Source organism: Felis catus, chromosome B3 (assembly GCF_018350175.1).
Source record: "Felis catus isolate Fca126 chromosome B3, F.catus_Fca126_mat1.0, whole genome shotgun sequence".
In the NCBI taxonomy this organism is placed as follows: Eukaryota; Metazoa; Chordata; class Mammalia; order Carnivora; family Felidae; genus Felis; species Felis catus.
The window spans coordinates 71,316,345-71,332,592 of NC_058373.1; the positions used below are offsets into that span (position 1 = coordinate 71,316,345).

The window sequence follows — 16,248 nt, forward strand, 5'->3', positions numbered from 1 at the left end:
GCTTTGGATTCTGCATCTCTCTCTCTCTCTCTGTCCCTCCTCTGCTCATGCTCTGTCTCTCAAAAATTTTTTTAAAAAGTTAAAAAATAAACCCTAAAAACTAAATAAGGAGAGCTAGAGACTTCTATAACTAATTACCCCCATCTGTATACTTTTGGACCCTCAAGCTGTCACCTCCACCTGGGATGGAGCCATTCCTTTGGACAATATTATTTGTTTTTTTTGATACCTGTTTGGATTGGTGAAATAAGAGAAGGCCCAGGGGAGTGCGCTCTCTGGAGCCAGGGGAGGAGAAATTTTTTAGGGTAAGAGTCAGTTTTCAAGTCAGTTGATACCTGCAGAAAGATGAAGGAGAATGAGGATGGCCTTAGATTATTTGGTGAGAAGTAGGTCATGGTGACGACGAGGCAGGGTAGTTTCAGTACTGTGGTGGAGATAGGAACCAAATTACAGGGGATTTTTAAGAACTTTTTATATTAGAGAAACTCAGACGAGAATCATTCAACAATGATGAAACCTTTATTTAAGGCTGTTTTTGCCTCCAAACCACAAAGAACATGTTCATAGAAGTTAATCTTAAAGACTGCATATTCATAGTGTCTCAGTACCTTCAATTTCCTTCTTTCCTGGTTCTTCAATTTTTCTTCCCTTTTCTCAAATACATCCTATATATCCCTCCTCATTTTCATCTATGCTCCGAAACAGAGATATAGGGGAAAAAAGAACTCAGTAATGAAATCTCAAAAAAATAAAGCATGTGAACACCTCTAGGCCAGGATGAAGAAACGTAGAAAGGAGTCTCCTTTATCTCACCCTTAGGAATATGAGAATCTTAACAAACAACGGTAATAGAAAATTGACCTATACAAAGAACTGGCCCTTCTTTGCCCTGAGCTGCTCAGGGGTCAGAAATGGAAATACCAGGCAGGAAAGACTTAGAGGAGTTGTGGAGGGAGGGAATATACAATTAAGCGAAAGCTATCGTCTTCAGAAAAGCTCCAGAGTAAAAGATGGGCTGGTAACAGCAGCAGAATTCTCTAAAGAATCCTCTGGAATACTGACTTCCCCTTTGCTATAGAGACACAGGGCACGACATGACTTCTTTTCTCTGACTGGAGTGCCTTCCTCCTGCTCTGACTGGTGAGTTTCCAAGTAGTCTTCAAAATCCAACCCCAACTATACCCATTTGATGATGCCTTCCTTAACAGGAGCCTTCCCTGGGCAGAGTTCACTCCTCCAGTGTCTGGGCTGTCATACCTCTAAGTGCCTGGTGTGAGAGCGACAAGGTAAGTGTCCATACCCCTAAGTCCACTACAAAACCTGCATTAGTTTACAAGTCTACCCGCTGGTCAGGACCTCTCTGATCTTTGTATCCTTAGAGCCTCATTTAGTGCTGGCACCTAGTGGGTGATTGATCACTGTGTGGGAGAAGGGAGAAAAGAAAGAAGGGGGGAAAGAAAAGGAAGGAAGAGCAGGGTGGAAGAAGGAAGAGAGGAAGCATCTGATTTAACTTCGCCTGGCCAAAAAAAAAAAAAAAAAAAGGGGGGGGGAAATGGATTTTTAAAACTCTAGAGAAAAGGGAAAGAAAGGGGGAAAACCACTTTTCTGAGTCTTCTCTGCCTCTCACTTTTCTCTCTGCCACTTCCTCTCACAACTTAGCAGCTCACACCATAGCTGTCCTATTGTCATTCCTGATCCTTGACTACACCCCAAAGGGAAGGAAAGAAGCCAGTCAGGCTTCTGGCTTCTTCCACCCCACCCCTCAAACCTCATGCCATCCCTTCCCCACTCCAGGTGCCTGGCTCCTTCACCTCCGCCCTCCTCATCTTCCCCACACACAGCACGCGCGCCTCATCAGCTGGCACCCTGTGCAGCGCCAGGTCCAGGCAAGGACTTCCGCCTCAGAATGAAAACCCAGAGGCTCTTAGGGGCTGCAGGCTGAGGCAATGCTGGACTGAGCCTGCAAGTTACCTGAGAAAGAATATAGTTCATGGTTGGCCTTTCCACATTTTTCATCTTGATCCATGGGTCAGAATCATCATTTTTCTGACTCTCCTCTCTTGGCCCCTACACATTGGCTACTGGAGCGTCTTGACTGTCTTCCCAGCCAAATGCACTTTCCCCACCAAGAATGGTGTCAGGGTCCCTACACCTTGTGGAGTTGTTCCTGGGCCTCCTCTCCTTCCCTTCTCCAACAGCGTTTTCCAGGAATTCTGGAGCCACCTTTTCCTCCATGAAGACCATATATACAAAAGCGGTTTGTGAGTTGTAAAACACTGTGCTGGAATAAGACGCTATCATGAATCAAGCCTTCTCTTTCTCCCCCCATAATCTCTGTCCTTCTCTCATGACGTTTCTCATCCCTTCCTCCCTCCATGCACCACCGCTCCCCACTCACCCAGCAGGTTTGGTTTGGTGCCGTGTGGGAACCAAAGCTATGTGCTGCACAGTGGGCAGGGTCAGGATGCAGGCAGGCATCTCAGCCCGAGGCCTTGGCAGAGTTCCCAGGCAGAGCCATCGGCCCAGGCCGGGAGAATAAGCATGGATAAGGTGGGAGAGGGCGTAAGTACGGTGGCTGTAGCCCCCCAGCACCAGAAGCTCTCCCTGCAGCGCAGCCCCTGCGGCCCCCACATGGGGGGAGGGCAAGGGTGCCAGGTGAGTCCAGCTATCAGTCCTTGGTTCATAGGCCTCGAAGCTCAGCAGGTCCCCAGTCTCACCTAGCCCACCCGCGACATACAACCGTCCACCCAGAGCGGCCATGACGTGGCCAGCCCGAGGTACCCCCATAGCGCTCAGAAGCACCCCTGGCTTCTCAAGTTTGGGGTCATAGTGCAGCAATGAGGCCAGGTATTGGCCAGCCCCGCTGCAGCCACCGCTCACGTACAATCGGCCCTCCAGAACCGCAGCTGCGTGGGCAAAGCGTGGTGCTGGAAGAGCAGGTGCCGGCCTAAGGGAGAACAGGGCACACGATCAGGCAAAAATCCTCTTCAACTCTCCTCCTCCGAGTCCTCTAGGCTTTCCCTGATGTCTAGAAACAGCCCCTTCCCTGCTCACCTCCAGACATTCAGCTCGGGGTGATAGGTCTCCACAGAGTTGAGGGCGACGCCACCGTTTCGGCCGCCCAGGGCATAAAGTAGTCCGTCCAGCGCCACCAGGGGAAAAAAGCTCCGAGCCTGGCACAAAGGCGCCATCTCCTCCCAGTCCTCTTGACTGGGGCCCCACCTGGACACAGCGGGACCAAAGAAGAGTGACCCCGGGCCCCCGTGGCTGGCTGGGCCAACAATTCCCCCTCAGCTGCCCACCTCGGGGCCTGCTATTCCGTGGGGCCCCTACCTGAGAGTCGAAGCCAGGGTGTTGGAGTGGCTGTAGAAATCCTGTCCCCCACACACGTAGAGCTCACTTCCTGCGAGGCTCGCAGCCCCGTGCCGGAAGCGCCCCGGGGCAGGCAGGGCAGGCAGCCGCCCCCACTCCACCGTTCGCACCAGTCCCGTGCCGCAGCAGAAGGCGCGCGCCCACCACACTCCTCGCGACGGCTGTCTTATGGCCATGTCTGCTCTGAGCCCGTCCCCGCCAATCACTACCAGTGCCTGGTCAGGCTCCCTGCGCCGCTCTTGACCTGGAACGGCAGCCTCTACCAGGAGCTGATGCAGCAAGTCCGCGGTCAGGGGTGGAGGCAGCCCCGCGGCCCGCACCCTCCGCAGCTCTCTGGTGGACATGCGGCCGAAGCGAACACATCGAAGCAGGGCCTTGGCCTCTGACTCCTGGGTCTCAGGGTTGGCAGCTAACCAACGCCACGCAGCCATGAAGGCCTCGAACTCCTCTTGCACGTGTAGTTCGTCGCTATCCAGGAGCTCAGCCAGGCAGGCAGCCGGTAGAGAAGGGAAAGTGGGGCACAAAGCCACAGCAGGCAGGTGGGTGAGGAGGTAGTGACGGGCTTTGCTCCAGAGCCTCTCTAAGCCCGGGGCTTCCGCTATGGGGAACAGGGCCAGGCAACGTGCGGGGCTGAGGCCCCGAGCCAAGGCTCTCTGGCACAGAGCAAGGCAGGAAGAGCTCTGGTACTGGAGAGCAGCCTGGGCAGCTCTCAGCAGTCCTGGCCACCTTGCCCGCACAACCCCGGAGTAGGCGAAGGAGACGAGGAGTCGCAGGTCCTGGGCAGAGATAGTGTGCAGAGACACCTCTGTGCCCTGGGATTCCCTCATCCCGCTCAGGAGCATGGCACCAAAGAACTCGCTGCCACAGGCCAGGGCTGCTCGGTGCACTGCAAGGAGAAGCAGAGGGGAATCCAGAGTGTTGCTGATTGCCAGGCACCCTGCTGATTTCACGTCCCGACTTTGGGCCAACCACCCAAGGCCACAGGCTAAACCATGGTGTGCATCAGAATACCCTGCGGTGCCTGTTAAACTGTGGGTTTCAGGGACCCACCCCCAGAGATTCTGATTCAGTAGGTCTGGATGGAGACCCTAGGAATTTGTATTTCAACATTTTCAAGCACCCTGCATGATTCTCATGTTAGTGGCCTGAAGACACTGTGATAAACATTGCTTTAGTTTTTTGATCCAGGTCAATTAGAAAAAGAGTCTTGAATGGTCAAGTTGAGTAGATGCTATAGACAGCTTTTGCTAAAAGGGGGCACAAAATAAACTGCAAAGACCAATGGTGCAAATTACATAGGTCTCTATCATGCACACACAAAAAAGTTCTTTCCTTTACAATCGTAAGAGCCACTGACATCAGCCAGGATTTTACTTAGAAAATGGTACCACACGGGGTGTTTGGGTGGCTCAGTCAGTTAAGCGCCCCACTTTGGCTCAGGTCATGATCTCACAGTTCATGGATTCGAGCCCTGCATCAGGCTCTGTGCTGACAGCTCAGAGCTTGAAGTCTGCTTCAGATTCTGGGTCTCCCTCTCTCTCTGGCTCTCCCCTACTCATGCTCTGTCTCTGTCTCTCAAAAATAAATAAATGTTAAAAATTTTGCTTAAAAAAAAAATGGTACCACACTTAGGAATCTCTGTGACCTAACCTAATCTAACTGCCGTCTCCCACTTAAGATTTCCCGTGTGCAGCTTTTCTCTGCACACCCCATCTTCATCTCAGTACATTTCAGGTAATCATGACATTTTAAGCTGGAAACCTTCAAAATCATCCAGTTCGATTGCTCCTTTTAACAGAAGGAAACTGAAAGAGAGGAAGTGATTTATTTTCTATTCCATGTAATGGCTGCCCGAGCAGATCTTCACCCCCCAACGCCACTGATGTCAGGCTGCAGTGAGCATACTTGTGTATCGGTACCCTTCTTACCTGCATGGCCCTCACGCCACTGAAACTATTCTGTTACCGGATGCTATTAAATATAAATGTAAATAAATGCTTTCTAATGTAATGCAATTTGAGATACTTGGCATCAGGTATGGAGTATTCTGACTAAACTGTTGAACCTAAATCTATTTTTTTTTTTATTATTTAAAAAAATTTTTTTTCCAACGTTTATTTATTTTTGGGACAGAGAGAGACAGAGCATGAACAGGGGAGGGGCAGAGAGAGAGGGAGACACAGAATCGGAAACAGGCTCCAGGCTCTGAGCCATCAGCCCAGAGCCCGACGCGGGGCTCAAACTCACGGACCGCAAGATCATGACCTGGCTGAAGTCGGACGCTTAACCGACTGCGCCACCCAGGCGCCCCATTGAACCTAAATCTAATTGAACCCTTAGATCTAAATTCAAATTTATAGGAAATTGAGAAGCTAAAGGAACAAGCTAAACAAAACCATAATGGAAAACACACACAAATCTAGAAAATGGAGCATTCTATAAGATAACTAATCTTATTTCTTCAGTAAGTCAAGTCATAAAAAAGGAGAGGACTGTACAAGAGTAAAGGAAGCTTAAAAGACATGTATCTGAGTACAGCATAGTCCTTGATTGACTCCTGGGTTGGATAAGCCAGCTCTACAAGACATTTTTTGGACAAGTGGGAAAATTTCAACTTGGACGAGGTGATACTATGGAATTATTGTTAATTTTGTTAGACATGAGTAAGGTATTGTGGTTATATGTCCTCTTTTAAAGAGACATGTACCCAAGTATTTGTAAGGGAAATGTCACAGATTTACTTTAAACTTCAGTGATAAGTAAAATAAAGAGATGAGACAAATATCATAAAATGTTAATTGTTAAGTCTGAGATATGGGTGTTTGAGTGTTCATGTTAATATTTTCTTGGGGTGCCTGGGTGGCTCAGTCAGTGAAGCATCCGACTCTTGATTTCAGCTCAGGTCACGATCTCACAGTTTGTGGGTTTGAGCCTTGCGTTGCAGAGTCTGCTTGGGATTTTCTCTCTCTCACCCTCTCTCTCTCTCTCTCTCTCTCTCTCTGCTACTCCTCTGCTTGTGTTCTCTCTCGCTCTCTCAAAATAAATAAACTTAAAAAATATTTTCTTAATTTGCTATGTGTTTGAAATGCTTCATAATAAAAAAGGGAGAAAATGCTGCCAGAAGTCCTCTTAGGCAGGTACCAGGGCCAAACACCCAGTGAAGCTATGAACATGAGGCTGCTTTGACCGACTGTGGCACGTTTGCCTCTCTCAAAGGACATGTGATGTTAATGTGGCTTTCCATTGTCTTTTTTTAAAAAATCTTAAATGTTTATTTATTTTTGAGAGAGAGAGAGAGAGAGAGAGAGAGAGAGAGAGAGAGAGCAGGGGAGGGGCAGAGAAAGAGGGAGACAGAGTATCTGAAGCAGGTTTTGTGTTGAGAGCAGAAAGCCCAATGTAGGGCTTGAACTGACAAACCATGAGATCATGACCTGAGCTGAAGTCAGATGCTTAACCCCCTGAGTCATCCAGGTGCTCCTCCATTGTCGTTTTAAGCAGCAGGTAGTGCCTACATGCTTCCCAAATAGTAACTATCAGCGACAGTTTTCAGATACATATTGCCTGAGAAAACCTGCATTCCTTGAAGCAGGTAAGCCATTTCATTTTCCATGTAATCAACCAACCTATAGCTCAGAGTCACTGTGAAAGGGTCACAACTACTTACATTCTCCCTCCTCCTCATCATTATTCCCTAGAATTTTAAGTGACAGGTTTCTACCATTACGTTGGAATGTTTCTTAGGAAAATGAAAGCAAGGATAGAAGTATGTTTAAATTTGAAACCCTAGTGAGAATTTTATAACTATGAAATTTTATTTTATCTATTTTTAAAATAATTTATTATTGTTTACTTATTTTTGAGACGGACAGAGTGTGAGCAGGGGAGGGGCAGAGAGAGAGGGAGACATAGAATCCGAAGCAGGCTCCAGGCTTGGAGCTGTCAGCACAGAGCTTGATGTGGGGCTCGAACTCACCACGAGATCATGACTTGAGCCAAAGTTGGATGCTTAACCGACTGAGCCACCCAAGTGCCCCATAACTGTGAAATTTTAAATCCCCCCTCCATCTACTACTATCAGAAATAATAACAAACACTTTAGAGACCTGCTATGGATTGAATGTTTATGTCTTCCTCCCTCCTTCCTGTGTTGAAGCCCTACTTCCCAGTGTGGTGATATTTGCAGGTGGAGCCTTTGGGAGGTAATTAGGTATGAGAGTAGAACCCTCCTGAATGGAATTACTGCCCTATATAAGAGATATGACTGAGATAATCTCTCCCTCCACCAAGTGAAGAGGATACAGTGAGAAGGTGGCCCTCTGCAAGCCAGGAAGAGAGTCCTAATCATAACCTGACCATACCAGAACCCTGATCTTGGACTTCCAGGCTTCAGAACTGTAAGAAATAAATTTCATCACTGGGTTCTACTCCTGAAACCAATACTACACTGTATGTTAACTAACTTGAATTTAAATAAATACATTTTTCTAAAAAAGAAATAAATTTCTGTTGTCAAGCCACCCAGTCTATGGTATTTTTGTTAATGCAGTTCAAGTTAAGACAGGGTGCTTTTTCATCTGGGGGTCCCAGAAACACTATGTGTTCCAGTCATTCTAATGAGCAGTAGCTATGTGACTTTGGACATGTCTTGAAGTCTGATTTCTTTGTCAATAAAGTATAAAAGCTGAACTAGATACTCTCTAAAGCAATACCTTTTAATTTAACATTTTTATGTGCCTGCATTCCAACTCCATTTGTCAGATCCTGTGTCTTTGGTTTGGTTGCACAGGAGGCAATGCATGGCCTAGTGAAAACAGACTGGGCTAGTGAATACTGGGCTTATATCCTGGTTCTCACCAGTTAACATTTCTGAGTTTAATGTTCTTTCCTTACACCTAGGGATAGTGGCATCCACCTCACTAGTTTTCAGCGAGAATGCAAAGACATGGCATGTGTAAAAATTCCTGGACCCCAGTACCTCACTCAGTACTGATAGAATCTGAATAACATTTAACTTATTCAACCCTCCTTAGCTTTCCTAGTGATGAGCCTAGTTAACTTCAAAGTGCCAGGTCCTGGTAGCTTTAAGATTATGGCAAAACAAAACCAGACCTTGCTCGTTAGCTGTAGAACCCGTATCTACCATGGAGTCAAGGACACTTAGGTGAGAGGACACACTGTGAGTTATTCCACCATATTCATCTGGCTTTCCTGTGTCCTAAATAGAAGATGCCAAGAAGGGCTTTTGGTTAATTCCTGTTTAAGTCAATCACTTTCTACTTGTTCCCCTGGCTCAGACTGTACTCATGACACCAGCCAACTGGCTGGAAATTCTTTGGTACTGGCCACAGGGAAAGCCACAGGTTGAAGGGTCAGCTTAAGTCTGCCTGGTGCTCCTGGGTAAACAACTCAACTGCTCATGCCTTGCTCTCAGTGGGTCAGGAAAGGCACCAAAGGCCAACCCCAAGGAAATTCTGCCTGCAGCTGTGATCAAAACCACAATGGAAGGGATCAAACCACCTGCAGCTTGCACACACATAAATGAACCTGCAGTAATGTAATGCCAAAAGGCCCTCACCCCGCAGCCTGCAGCCGCCTGCCTCCAGCTCCAGGTCACACCCGATGCCCTCTTGGTATAGGAGCTCGATGCTCCGCAGGTTCTCCCTCAGCTCCTCTGCTTGGCTGGGCTGCTTTTCATCTTCCCTGGTGCTTCCAGCCCCTTTGCATCTCCACTGGGCCACGGCCTTCACCCGGGGCGCTCCCAGGGCCTCTGCCACGACCAGCACATCTCCCAGCCGTGCAGGGCCCAGCAACCCCTCATAGGCAAATGTCAGTACGGCCTCCCAGGCCCCGGCGGCCACGTCCAGGCTGAGGGGAGGTCGTGGACCTCTGCCACCCAGCAGCCTGTCACGGAAGAGGCTGCTAATTGCAGCCAAGATTACCCGATGCACCCCGTATACTCGCCCCTCAACTGACACCTCTTCGTCCAACAACAACCTCTGCTCCCGCAGCCGCTGTGCCTCCGCGAAAAACTGGCTGGGATGCTCCTCGCTGCGCAGCTCCTCGGGCTCTGCCGCGTCTTGTTCGTCTTGGTCGTCTTCCTCCTCTTCTTCCTCAAGGGACAAGACTGGAGAGGGAAGGCTCCCTGGGGCCATGGGCCTGGGGACAGGCTCTTCCAAAGGAAAGGGGGGCAAACTGGTATCCTCATCTGGGGAAGGTGGCCAGGAGGGGGTTCTCGGGTAGGGCAAAGGTAGGTCAAGGCGATCCTTCTGGGCGGGAGCAGAGACGCTCCCAGGGTCCGAAGGACGATGTGAGGAGTCCGAGACGCTCATCGTCCAGGTTCGCTGTTTTGCTACAGGTGAACAGAGGGAAGGGGTGGGGGATTCAGAGCTGGACCCACAGAGGCCGGAGGAACCCCTATCTCCAGCCCGGCGACATGGCAGTCCCTCTCCCTACTTCAAAACCCACTCCCCACCCCCTTCCCAAGGCTCGAGCAGCTAGGCTATACTGCCCAACACTGGGGTTCACGAAGAGCACCGAAGCGTGCCAGAAGCATGTGTACCGATCCAGTACCCGGGACCGTATGCCACCCGGCCTGCCCCCGTCCCACCCGGATAGTCACCCTCCCTAGACACCAGCGTTCCTCCTGGCTCTCCCTTGAACCTTCTCCGCTTCGCTTTGGACCCTGTGACAGAGGAAACTTGCCCCTCAATCGGGTCAGCGGCTCCACCCGACTAATTATAGCCGGCGCTGACCGGCTAGGGGGTTGGGCTCCGGGAGCCCAGACTCTGACACCCAATCCCCCGGGCTCCGTCCCGAGATGACCTCCTCCCCCCTTCCACCTGTAGGTCACGTCCTTGTGCTGAGCGAGGCAAATTCAGAAGCCAGGGAGGATGTGGGGATCGGGTGGAGTGAGCCAGGCCGGAAAGGCTGCGTTCACAAGACGGGTCTGGGGGAGCGGGGGGGGGGGGGGGGGGGGGGGGGGGGGGAGGGAGAAGAGAGTCTGGACTGCGCAGACCTCCGGAACGTAGGGCCAGAAGAGGGAAGGGAGTGTTTGGAGTCAGTTCTAGGCTTTGACTGTTGGTTTTTCTGTGCACGATAAAGTTGCCGACCCTGGAGCGAACAAAATACCTACATGAAATGCGTACGTAACGCAGTTGAGTCCACCGAGGGCGAGCGGGAAGGGGAAGGGATCAGGGCTACGTACCGTAGGTAAACCACCCCCGGCTCGGAATTTCCTCCCTGTCCCCAGGTGGGGTCGGTGGTGAGCTAGAAAGGCCCAACCCTGTGTGTTCAGGAATTCTGGAGGAGTCTAACCCTCACCTAGATCTCTGGGATGAGGACGGATCAGTGGAAAGTGGGGTGACCGAGGCTGCGGGGACCAAAATCCTGGACTGGATGGGCCGGGGCGGTGGTGGGGGGGGGGGGGGGGCGAGTAAGCACTCTCACTTAGGTAGGACACCAACAGCCACTCCCTCTGCCCAGGATAACACCTCTTTCCTATCCTGAGACACACCCCGCCCCAAATCCGGGCATTTTTCGCTGCATTTCTAGGTAACCTCATGGGGGAAGAAAGGGAATGGGACAGCGATGCCACTTCCCTCCCCTCTCCTGGTAAGGTGGGACAGGCCCAGGGGGCTGCTGGGGGTGGATTCTCTGGCCTATAAAAAGATTGGTCCAGCCTGGATGTATTGGCCCGACAAGCTGACTTAACCGGGGAGCAAACGATTATTCCTTAGGACTCTGTGAAAGGGTGGTATTCACGTGAGGGAGGGGTGAGACTTGACCGGCTCCTCTTTCCTCTCCCCTCAGGTGGCACGCACTTCCTTATTTCACGCAGCCTGAGTCCAAAGCTTGGCGTTTCCATCAGGATCATCTTCACTTTCGCCAATGCCTTAGTCATGGCTGTGCACACGGTGGGCTTCACAGAAGTCCTTTCAAACCTGCTCAGGACAATGCCCATCCCCTCCCTTGATATGCCCTTTTCCCAAGTTGGCTCACCACCAGCCTGCACTTTTTGTGACTCCAGCCTGGGCAAGTCATTTTACTGAGGGCTGATGCGGGGGTGGGAGGGAGGGGAGTGTGGGTGATGGGTATTGAAGAGGGCATCTTTTGGGATGAGCACTGGGTGTTGTATGGAAACCAATTTGACAATAAATTTCATATATTAAAAAAAAAATGAATCAGATGGGGGAGCCTGGGTGGTTCAGTCGGCTGAGTGTCCCACTTCGGCTCAGGTCATGAGCTCACACTCCTGAGTTTCCGCCCGGTATTGGCTCCGTGCTGATAGCTCAGAGCCTGGAGCCTGCTTCAGATTCCGTGTCTCCCTCTCTCTCTGCCCTCCCCTTGCTCAAGCTCTCTGTAAAATGAATAAATGTTAATACTTTTTTTTAAAATCAGATGGAAGCATCAAATCAGTCAATAAAGTCTCTCTGACCCACTACCTCTACGTTCTGCCCTTCCAGGAGCATGGGTGCAGCTGCCTAAGGTGGATCCAGAAAATGAGTTGTTTGGTGGGCATGGTGACCATGACCGTCCCTCTGTGCCTGGCAATGGCTAGTGTGGAATGGATGTCTAAGGCAGGGGGCAGGGAGTCAAGGTAGGGGTAAGAACTTTGGGGATGGGGGAGACAGCTGGACATATCTGGAAGAGGCCAGCGTGGGGAGATGTGGAAGTGTGTGTGTGTGTGTGTGTGTGTGTGTGTGTGTGTGCATGCACTTGTGTGCACACACGCTCCTGCTGGCAGAGCAGATTCTCAGGGACCCAACCTGAAACTGGACAAATTTGCTGGAATAGACTCCATATACCAACTCTTTAAGGGAAAAACAAGGACGTATTCTAGGGATCTGTTGGGACAAGCACTAGACAAGACTACCAGATGAGAAATGCCATTTCCTGTTCCCAGATAGTTACAATCTTGAGAGCCATCCCTCTGGCAAGGGAAGGGACACTTTGTAGTTTGCGGCAAGAAGGAAAAGGACACCCATTTACCCTTTTAGCTAGACTCCGTTATGGGAAGAGGCTCATGGGAAAGGGAACTGGAGGATGGGAAAGGAGAGTGAGGAGGAGGAGGAGTTATTCCTCCCCTTACATTTGTACTTCTCCTCCCCCTCTCCCCCATGGTATTCCCAGCCCAAATGATCTTAATGGTCTTCCTGATCCTCTCTTTTATCGACTATCTGCCACAAACCCCCCATTCCTCCCCACAAACCCCAGCCTACAAGCCACTTGTTTCTTTAGGTGAACTCAATGGGAAGCTGGCTGAGAAATGTATTAAGGGGAAGGCATGCCTCTGAATGTCACCTCCCCTTGGAGCAGGGTACGTCATTAGCCCAAGCCTCCTCAGAAAAGACATACATTCTGTATGACATTTGCAAGTTGACCATCACACTCAGAAACCTATAAGTCCCTGGGCTGGCCAGTTTACAATCTTGCCTTATTTGTCCCAGCCTAACCTAAGTCATTGACACTAAACTGGGTAAAGGGGTAATGATCTTGGCTGAATGAAGGCAAGCTAGGAGGTGCCCCTCAAAAACTTAATTTTTCTCTGTTCTTTTACATAAATAGTATTTTCTTTGAAAATATGGTCCCATGGCGGTGAGGTCCAGAGGGTAGTTGCTTTGGCATGTTTTCCATCTTCTCCTCAGCCACTGGGGTACTCACAGAGACCAGGATCTCTGGAGACCTCAAGGTGAGAACCATGTTCAGGCACGGAGCACACTTGTTATCTCCCCGCCTTGTCTTGCCACTAATGGTTCAACTTCTGTTTCCGGGACCCTGCTACAGCTATCCTTGCCTTCCTGTGGACATACTTTCCTACCTGTGCATTTCTGCCACAATTGGCAAGGCCCTCTACTCCAGCCTTCTGTGCAGAATGACCTAGAGCCCTGGTTTCTGCCTGAGGGCCTAGGGCATAATAGGTAATGAAATGGCAAGAGGCTTCACCAATCACATCAAGAGTAGATTACACATAGGCAATCTCACATCTCACCTTCCTTCACCATTTCTCCCCATCCCTCATTTCACTGACAAATTGTATGATGTTCTTTGGTTATCAAATTTGGTATTTCCACCCCCCCTCCCCCAACTTACACACAAACTTCCATTCCCCTCTTTGGCACTGGTGGTACCTAGATAGTCCTACTGCTTTGGGATGGGGTTCTCTCCCCACGAAGAATGTGTGTTCCCAATCTCATTTCCAGGCTCCTGTATGACTGGAGAGGCTCCAGGAAATAGGACTGGCATGGGTGTGCAGAATGGGAGCTGCCTGGGGCCAGAGTGTCAATATGGCTAGGATTTCTGCAGTTGTCAAGGGCAAGGGTCTTGCCTGTATGGGCTCCCTAATCACTACTAGGTGAGTGAACAGAGGGGCAAGATCAGTGAGATAAACTTTACCTAGCCCATTTTCTGGCATAGAGGAGATGCTCAAAAACCAATAATGACTTAAGGGGATTCATGTGGGTGGGGTAAAACCTTCAAAGAATAGGATAAAACTTAATATGCCCAGCAACCTCTAGGAAAGGTAGGTGAAAATATGAGTGGAATGCATTGCTTCTGAAATGTATTGATTTCTGCCTCTGCCTGCTCTTCTTCTCAAGCCATGAGCATGGTGTCTGCCTTTATCCCCCTGAAGTCTATTGGAATCTTCGGTGCCATTCTGTCCTCTGCCCTTTCCTGTTTTGTTTCAACCCCCAAAGTCTTCTAGGTTAGTTGGTATCTTACCAAGAGGCTTGGGGGAAAAGGAGAAAATGCAATAGAGTCTAGGGCCATCCTAAGAGTATTTTTTTTTTTAATATTTTTTTTTCAACGTTTATTTATTTTGGGGACAGAGAGAGACAGAGCATGAACGGGGGAGGGGCAGAGAGAGAGTGAGACACAGAATCAGAAACAGGCTCCAGGCTCTGGGCCATCAGCCCAGAGCCTGACGCGGGGCTGAAACTCACGGACCGCGAGATCGTGACCTGGCTGAAGTCGGACGCTTAACCGACTGTGCCACCCAGGCGCCCCCTTAAGAGTATATTTTTGAGGAGGAGTACAAGAGGGCTCCGTCTCAGCAACCAGGAGTTAGATGATGATTTAGGGAGGTGGAGAGGACTGTGGTTGGTTGGTGTTTAGGAGACAATCCAAGCTCACATAGCAAAATTCAAAGTCTCCTGTATATCAAGGCGAAGTTTAGGGAGGGTATCAATCTTCCATCTGCCTCCTGTTTTCCCTCCCCACATTACCAGGAATCTCACCACACTCTACTCTCATCCTTTCTTCATGTTAAGACCTGTAAGCTCCCTCAACTCTTTCCTCTGTGCTCCTCACTTGCTCCTGCCTCCCTATAGGAGTAGGGGCTATCATTCCCCCTCTTCCTGGAACCATCCCCCAATGACCACCATGCCTTCTTATAGTGGTTGTGCCAGAATAAACTGTACCCAGTAGTTGGCTTTTTTAGGAAAAGCTATGGCAGGAGCCATGAACCTATGTGAGGCTATCTGCTCACGTTCTGTATTGCTATAGCTTTCATCCTTACTGGTGAGTACTTCTTCTCCACCCTCACACAGGGCTTCATTAATCACCTTTCCCCTCATGGCCCTCACTGCCCTACCTCTGACTTTTAGGGCTTGACCCTAAAGCCTCTTTTCTAGATCTCTAGTCCTGAAAGTGGAAGTCTGTTAACCTGGTGATGGTATGCATGGAAGTTGGAGGGGGGAATAGGGAATAGGGAGCATGGGGGAAGGAAGCCAGAATATGATGATGTCTTTGTCTCTCTAGACCTCAATCCCATGACTCATTTGGAGACCAACCTCCTGACCTTGCATCTCTTCCAAAGCTGATGTGACCACCACCCTATCATCTCCAACTTTTTCCTTTGCTCCTATCCCCTTGTCAACTTTGGTAGTTTTCACGCCTCCCTTAACTGGGTGCCTGGTTAGTATGGGCACCTATTAGTATGCGGTTATACTAACAGGGTTGGGAGGACCTGAGAGAGAGGAGCATCCTTGGGGTGCAAGAGTGGGTGGTACTGAGGCTAGGACAAAGGATTGGCTGCATTTACTCAACCCTGCAGTCTAGTGCCCTTCTTTTCACAAGTACAGCCCCTGGCTCACCCTCCTGGGCTTTCTGCTCTGCCTATCACATTCCTTTCTCACCTGGTGGGCAGCAGTCACTGCTATGTTGCTTATCCTTTGGCTACTGCTCTTTATATTCTACAAGAAACCTGGTGATTAAGTGGGCAGGTGGGTAAGGAAGTGAGGGAGTGTGATATGGCACGAGGTTGACGCCCATAAGAAGCCCAGAACTACCAACAGTAACTCATTTCCTTTCCTACCTGAGAAATGAGGCCCCACCTCTAATCATTCTGCACCACCCCTTCCGAAGCAGATGTGAACTGGAGCTTTTCAGTCCAGGTGAGCATCTATCACATGGCACTATCCTATTCAGTGAACTTGACCAACGTGCAGGACCATGTCAAGAACTTCTGGTGAGATTGAACACTGGTGTCCTCCAGAATGGATCTTACCTGCGTGAGTTCAGATGGTACAGCGTTTATAATTTTTAAAATTAATTGCCAATATTTAACATGCATCTGGGAATTTGGGGCCTCCATCCCACATGACACATTCTGCTGGAGCTGAGTAGCTGCTCTCCCATGGGATAGGGCACTGATTCTTCAGTTTGCCACAGTTCCCACCTGGTCCACTTTATTCTTTGATACTATATAATGACTGGTTCTTAAAGGCTTCTGAGATTTCAATCCCTGCTCTAGCCATAAAAGGAAACCAGCTTCCCCAAATCTAGGAGGGGCCGTGAGGAAAAGGAAGGAAACAGAATTCTAGCAGGGTAGATGGACTAAGCCTCCCTGAGGAAGGATGCTCCATGGCAGAGCAGATG

The 16,248-nt window shown here is 49.7% G+C and overlaps 1 protein-coding gene across 3 annotated transcripts; it reads right to left on the minus strand.

Annotated features, from left to right (window-relative positions):
- Positions 1-500: 500 nt before the first annotated feature.
- KLHL33 (kelch like family member 33) lies at positions 501-10,152 on the minus strand. Of its 3 annotated transcripts, none has more exons than XM_003987377.6 (5): positions 9,992-10,152; positions 8,948-9,721; positions 3,334-4,258; positions 3,055-3,222; positions 501-2,947 (listed from the first exon to the last, which is right to left on the minus strand). In XM_003987377.6, the coding sequence occupies exons 2-5, from the start codon at positions 9,699-9,701 to the stop codon at positions 2,395-2,397; spliced, it is 2,400 nt and encodes a 799-aa protein (XP_003987426.4). In that variant the 5' UTR covers positions 9,702-9,721; positions 9,992-10,152; the 3' UTR covers positions 501-2,394. The 3 variants fall into 3 exon arrangements, with proteins under 3 accessions (XP_003987426.4, XP_011281402.2, XP_011281403.2); XM_011283100.4 differs by having other exon boundaries at positions 10,005-10,151; XM_011283101.4 differs by having other exon boundaries at positions 10,033-10,144.
- Positions 10,153-16,248: the final 6,096 nt, after the last annotated feature.